The sequence below is a fragment of the Myotis yumanensis genome, unplaced genomic scaffold (assembly GCF_028538775.1).
Source record: "Myotis yumanensis isolate MYYU_CA2020_CCGP unplaced genomic scaffold, mMyoYum1.0.hap1 SCAF_3, whole genome shotgun sequence".
NCBI classification, from domain to species: Eukaryota; Metazoa; Chordata; class Mammalia; order Chiroptera; family Vespertilionidae; genus Myotis; species Myotis yumanensis.
In genome coordinates this window covers 146120949-146127917 of record NW_027223754.1, presented here as the reverse complement: position 1 = coordinate 146127917, position 6969 = coordinate 146120949, and the positions used below count along the sequence as shown (strand labels likewise).

At 50.2% G+C, this 6969-nt stretch overlaps 1 protein-coding gene across 1 annotated transcript; it reads left to right on the top strand.

Annotated features, from left to right (window-relative positions):
• Positions 1-1006: 1006 nt before the first annotated feature.
• LOC139006360 (serine/threonine-protein kinase MARK2-like) lies at positions 1007-3399 on the top strand. The gene is made up of 2 exons (XM_070408770.1): positions 1007-1645; positions 2086-3399. Exons 1-2 carry the CDS (start codon positions 1007-1009, stop codon positions 3397-3399), a joined length of 1953 nt encoding a protein of 650 aa, XP_070264871.1.
• Positions 3400-6969: the final 3570 nt, after the last annotated feature.

Here is a 6969-nt window from a genome sequence, read left to right as displayed (position 1 = left end):
CTCTGCCTCCATAAAGGGTAGAATTTGCCCCAACATATTACCCCACCCTTTGTACCTCTGCAGACATCCGTTAATCCAGAGAAGTCTTTTGTGTCATCTGGAAATGGATATTCAAAAGGTAAAAACACCTTGCAGCCTTACTGCAGGTCCAAACTTATTACATCGTTAGCAAGTACCAGTGGAAAGACGAATCATCTTCTTTAATCTTTACAGCGAGGCTCCTACCAGCTGGCTTTTCCTCAGTCTCACAAAGCAACCACACACCTGGATAAACAGACTTCAAACCTCCTCTGTCCCATCTTATCTGCCCCCAAAGCTGAGTGAGGACTGAACATAACTGTTTTTTAAAACGTTTTTATGAATCCCTTTGATTAAAGAGTTGGCCATATTTTCTGTTGTTACCACAAGCTCTTCTGTTAATCCAGTGAACAAACATTTATGAAACACTTATTTTATGGCCACTCACTGTGCTAGACTCAGGGAACACTATAGTCATGCTCTTTCCTTCATGGGAAAGACAGACAGTAAAGAAGGCTCAGCCCCACTGTGGTCCACGCTATGGAGATGACAAATGTGATGGCCTGAGTGAGGCAGGTAGGACTGGGTGGATCAGGGATATCAGAGAATTAGAGCATGAGAATAAGTCAGATTTTCCTAGTGCACGCATCTTATAGCGTTTTATTTTTAATAAAATATCAATCTAATATCCCACACACACAAAAGTGTGTGTCTTTTGTTTTTTCCCCAGAGTATAAAGGTCATGAGACCAAAAAGTGAGAAAACCACTAGCACTATGGCTTATCCCCAGCCATGATTGGTCCATTTGTGGCTCTGACCTCAGATGGCGCCATTGTGATGGAATTGCAAACCACTCCTATATAAGGCCCTGTCTGGGCAGAGGATTTCGTCCGTTATAGCCCAGGAAGCTGCTTGTGGTGACCTGTGGACTTGGACTCCTTTGCTTGTTTTTGCCATTGTTTGATCTTGTTTGTGTTCTTTGAACACCATGTCTGAATTGGCAACCTCTTCTTCCCACTTTTCCACCCCTCCCATTACCCAGGTGCACTTCGTTGGCGATTATGTGCTCCTGCGGACAATAGGGAAGGGAGCGTGCGCCACGGTGAGCTTGGCCCGGCACGTGCCAACTGCCACCGAGGTGGTTATCAAAACCATCAAACGAAAGGGCAGTTCTGAGTTGCCTCAAGAAGCGCATTGTCTTGAGAGCTTAAACCACCCAAACATCACTTCACTGTTTGAGGTGATTGTCACCCAGGACAAGTTTTACCTGGTGATGGAGTACGTGAGGGGAGGGGACCTCCGAGAACACCTGGAGACCTCCGGCCCCCTGACTGAGCGAGAAGCACGGGCCGCGTTCCGGGAGCTGGTGTCGGCGCTCCAGTACTGCCACCACAGGGGCATCGCCCACCGGGACCTGAAGCCCGCCAACATCCTCCTAGATGCCAACAGGAGCATCAAACTGGCCGACTTTGGTTTCGGGAAGGAAACCAAGGGCCACAAACTGAGCACCTTCTGCGGCACCATCTATTACATGGCCCCCGAGCTCTTGAAGAGCCAAGACTACGATGGCTGCAAAGCTGACGTCTGGAGCTTGGGGGTGACCTTATACAAGATGCTGACGGGAAAGGTGTGTTATGCCCAGAGTTAGGGGGTCCCCAATAATCCACGACCGGGGAGCCTTTTCCGATGCAAAAGCAAAGGGTCTTTTATTCAAGCCCGGGACTTGGTCCCCCTCCTGCCTCCATTACTGGATGCAAGAGAGAGCCCCGAGTTCTAAGAGAACAAAGAATTTATAGGGCTTGGGTCAGGGGGTTGGGGCTCACTCAGATCACTGATTTGGCTGATTCTGTTGGTTGTGTGATGGCCGAGGGGGCTAATGACGCAAGGGTAGGGTGCAGCTAGGGTCTGGTTACACAAAGACAGGAGGTGGCTAGCATACTTTTGGCCTTGGGCTAGTTTCCTTGCGTTCCTATTGGCTGAGATAAGGCTGAGCAACTGATACATTCTATGGCTTTTGCTTGAAGAGGAGTTAGGAACACGGTTATCAGCCCCGTTCTGTCCTTTCAGGTGCCATTCCAGGGGGACAACATTGTACGACAGAGGCAGAAGATCCTGGCGGGGAAGTTTGAAGAGCCGAACTTCGTGAGCAGGCGGGGCAAAAATTTGTTAAATCGCTTACTCACTCTGGACCCCAAAAAGAGGCCGACCATGGAAGAGGTCATGGAGGACCGCTGGCTCAACGTGGGCCAGGAGGATGAGCCACTGCGGCCCTACAGCGAGCCGCCCCAGGAGGACTTGGACCCCCACGTCACCGCAGTGATGCTGGGCCTGGGCTTCAGGCAGGACCAGATCCAGCAGTCCCTGACAAACAGAAGATTTGACAGAGTGATGGGGACCTACCGCATCCTAAAGATGACACAGCCTAAGATGCCCGGCCGCACCATCCGGGTAAGGCCCTACCCCTCCCTTGAGGCCAGGAGCATTCTATCCAGCCAGGAGGTCGGTCAGTCAGTTGATAAAAAGATTGAACAGCCTTCCTGTTCACTAGGCTGCCCGGGGTCGAAGGTGACCACTCCCCCACCCAACCTCGTGGAAACCATATCCACCAGTGCCCCAGCCGACCCTCCTGCGATGAGGACAGCTACCCCCAGCCCAGTCCTGAAGCGCGGCCCTGGGGGCTCCCCCACCATGGGCAACAATAGCCGCAGCAACAGCAGTGTCAGCAGTGGGGGAGCCGCAGGGGGAGCCGCCCATGAACGCGGCCTCCACACCGGGCAGGCTGAGGAGGAGAGGGAAGACCTAGACTGCCCAGGGTCGAACGCGACCACTCCCCCACCCAGCCTGGAAGCCATAGCCGCCGCGCCCCCAATCAACTCCACTGAGTTCAGGACAGCTACCCCCAGCCCAGTCCTGAAGCGCGGCCCTGTGGGCTCCCCCACCATTCGCAACAGAAGCCACAGGAGCACCATCAGCAGGGGTAGAGCCCGAGGGGGAGCCGCGCAGGAAAGCGGCCTAGACACTGGGCAGGCTGAGGAGGAGACAGAAGACACAGACTGCCCGGGGTCGAACGCGACCACTCCCCCACCCAGCCTGGAAGCCATAGCCGCCACTCCCCCAATCAACTCCACTGAGTTCAGGACAGCCACCCCCAGCCCAGTCTTGAGCACCATCATCAGGGGTGGAGCCAAAGGGGGAGCCGCCCATGAAAGCGGCCTCCACACTGGGCAGGCTGATGGGGGCAGCCCAGTCTCTCCCTCTGGCCACAGCCAGGGCCGGCCGGGGTGGCTTAGAAGGGCCTTGAGAGTCATTTTAAAATGCACATGCTGTGGGGCACCCCCCAAGAAGAAGGGATTTAGAAGGACGAAAGTCCAACCCACGTAATTTTTTAAAATCTTGAACGGTGAAGGCGGGAGCACAGTTAACTCGATGGTGCAGGTGAGAGCTCCAGGAAGGCGGGGCACGTGGTCCGGGAGCTAAGCCAGAGGATGGACATAAGCAGCTCAGGGACAGCGGCGCCAGAAAGAAACGCTGCCAGTTCCAGGAGAGAGCACGTGGTGTAGCCGACAATGGAGGCGTGCAAACGGCTGAAAGGATGTGTCCAAGATCATCATGAACTTGGCTCACTATCACCGCCAAGGCCCGGCACAAGGTGCGCTGAAGAACGCGGCCCAGCAGGCCGAGCCAGGGAACTTCTCCGCTGCAGTCCAGGTGGCAGGGCTCCAGGCCTCCCCCGACAAAGTCCGGGAGGCTGCGACCCAGCAGTCCCCCGACGCTGTTCAAGAGAAGGTGACCCAGCAGTCCCCCGACGCTGTTCAAGAGAAGGCAAACCAAGGGTCCCCCGAACATGTCCAGGACAAGACGACCCAGCGGGGGCCTGACGCTGTTCAAGAGAAGGTGACTCAGCGGTCCCTTGACGCTGTTCAAGAGAAGGTGACTCAGCGGTCCCTTGACGCTGTTCAAGAGAAGGTGACTCAGCGGTCCCTTGACGCTGTTCAAGAGAAGGCGACCCAGGGGCCCCTGACGCTGTGTGGGAGGCGGCGACCCAGCTGTTCCCCAACACAGTCTAGGAGGCAGCGACCTAGAGCTCCCCCAATGCTATCCAGAGCCTGGTTCCCAGGTAATGAAGGCATTTCGGAGACCGGAGCGCGAACCAGGCAAGTTTCTAATGAAAACCCCTCTCTGGAGCCCTATTCTAGCTCCTGCTTCTGCAGCAGAAGCTGGGGGAAGTAAAGGGTGGTGTGGGTGGTTAAAAAAAAAAAAATGGGTATTCAATTGGGGTCTTGGGAAACATCTTTTCCAGAAAGCCTGCTGAGCCTGGAAGACTGCTTGGCGTCCCCTGGCGGTCAAGAGGAGAGGCTGCCCTCTCTTCAGAGTCCACTCCTCAGCCCCCACTGAAACTTCAGAGACTGGACTTTTCCCTGTGTCCCTTTCCTCCCCTGCTCCTTGGCTCCTACGTTTGTGGGGCTTGTTATTACAGTATTTGGTTTTCCCAAATTTTCTAATAAACGTGATGATCCAGAAAAAAAAATCATCAATCTTCTTTTTCAGAAACTGTTTCTCTACCTTAGTGGATGCTAAACATTTGTGGTGTGGGACTTTCTGAAGTCCTGGGTGGGCTTCTACTAGAAAAGGAGTTGGGAGAGAGGAGGGAAAAAAGAAGGAGAAGAAACAGAGGGAAAAGAAAGGGGGAAAGGAAGGGGTAGGAGAGAGAAATACCAGTGTTACCTAAATCCTGGGTTACTACTGAGAAGAAAGCTGAAATTTGGGTAACACCTTTCCTCAACTGTAATAGAGTGCTAATAGGGTGTGAAAGAGAAAGAGTGAGGTGCAAAGGGAACAGTGATAATGGAGAAGGTGAGAGGAGTGGGAAGGGGTGAACTCTCAACCCATTGCTTCACAATGGTGGTGACACTGATAAAAACCTGTTTATGAGCCCTGCTGTGTCATCTGCTCCCAACTCCTTTGGGAACTCCTTCAAATTTCTATTAAATAACACTTAAGAAACACCTCCTCTAAATCAGACAGACCAAAGAATCCAGTCTTTTTATTCCCCATGACAAGATGAAGAAGGCTAAGCATAATTAGAGACAGGGTGAACATTCATCCTAGGTTTTCTCCAAACATTTCCGACTTGAGATATTCTGTCCTACTGATCCCATAAGCACACATAACCCTTTTCAGTTCATGTGCCCAGACTGTTGGTTAGAAAATAAACTGATGATAGGGATGCTCAGGGATATGAATGATTCCAAAACACTTTTAAGCTCATTGGTCCTTTGCACCAGATCCTGTCAATCTTCTTCCTGGAACTTTCCAGGGACTTGCATTGGGTCCGGAAGAAAATCTAAAATCCTTGCCATACTCCTCAAGCCCCTATAGAATCCGATCCTTACCTCCTCTCCCCTTTATTCACTACCTTTCAGTCCTATTGGCCCGCTTTCTTTTCTGTGAACATGCTGAGTTTATTCCTGCCTCAGAGCCTTTGCCTTTGTTCTTACCCCTGTTGACAATGTGCTTTTACAGCAAGTTTTCATGAGCTGCTTTTTCTGGTTCACATCTTGATTAAAACTCCCATCTTCTCGGCATGTCACCCCAAACAATCCTGCGTAAACCAGCACTACCCCCGACCGCAATACCTTCTTGGGCATGGCCCTTTTAAATCACCTTCATGGCATTGACTATCCTATATAATAAAAGCCTAATATTCGAAGTGGCCGGTCATCCGGTAATTTGTTCAACCAATCAAAATGTAATATGTAAGCCGAAACCAGTTTGGGTCAGTGGATAGAGCATTGACTTGCAGACTAAAAGGTCCCAGGTTCAATTCTGGTCAAGGGTATGTACCTGGGTTGCGGGCACATCCCTAGTGGGAGATGTGCAGGAGGCAGCTGATCGATGTTTCTCTCTCATTGATGTTTCTTTTTTTTTTTTTTTTTTGTCGGCAAATACTAACTTTTATTTTTATTTTTATTTTTTTCGCTTAAAGTATTACAAAGGGTATTACATAAGTGTCCTTTTTTTCCCCCCGCCCTTGACAAACCCCTACCCTCCCTTACCCCCCAGTGTCTTATGTCCATTAGTTATGCTTATATGCATGCATACAAGTCCTTCTGTTGATCTCTTACTCCCCTCCCTCCTGCCCCCCAACTCTCTCTGGCCTTCCCACTGCAGTTTGACAATCAGTTTGAGGCAGCTCTGCCTCTGTATCTATTATTGTTCAAAAGTTTGTAATGGTCTTTATTATCCATGAATGAGTGAGATCATGTGGTATTTTTCCTTCATTGACTGGCTTGTTTCACTTAGCGTAATGCTCTCCAGTTCCATCCATGATGTTGCAAATGGTAGGAGTTCCTTCTTTTTAACAGCAGCATAGTATTCCATCGTGTAGATGTACCACAGTTTTCTAATCCATTCATCTACTGATGGGCACTTAGGCTGTTTCCAGATCTTAGCTACGGTGAATTGTGCTGCTATGAACATCTGGTTACATATATCCTTTCTGATAGGTGTTTCTGGTTTCTTGGGATATATTCCTAGTAGTGGGATCACAGGGTCAAATGGGAGTTCCATTTCCAATTTTTTGAGGAACCTCCATACTGCCTTCCATAGTGGCTGCACCAGTCTTCATTCCCACCAGCAGTGCACAAGTGTTCCTTTTTCTCCACATCCTCTCCAACACTTGTCGTTTGTTGATTTGTTGATGATGGCCATTCTGACAGGTGTGAGATGGTACCTCATTGTTGTTTTGATTTGCATCTCTCGGATGATTAGTGACTTTGAGCATGTTTTCATATGCCTCTTGGCTTTCTGAATGTCCTCTTTTGAAAGGTGTCTATTTAGATCCTTTGCCCATTTTTTGATTGGATTGTTTATCTTCTTTTTGTTAAGTTGTATGAGTTCCCTATAAATTTTGGAGATTATCCCTTATCAGATATGACGTTGGCAAATATG

Bases quoted from the DNA above. Each gene is read 5' to 3' on its own strand.
- LOC139006360 (XM_070408770.1), top strand. From the start codon at position 1,007: ATGTCTGAATTGGCAACCTCTTCTTCCCACTTTTCCACCCCTCCCATT. The intron at 1,646-2,085 runs GTGTGTTATGCC...CTGTCCTTTCAG, and splicing joins ACAAGATGCTGACGGGAAAG to GTGCCATTCCAGGGGGACAA.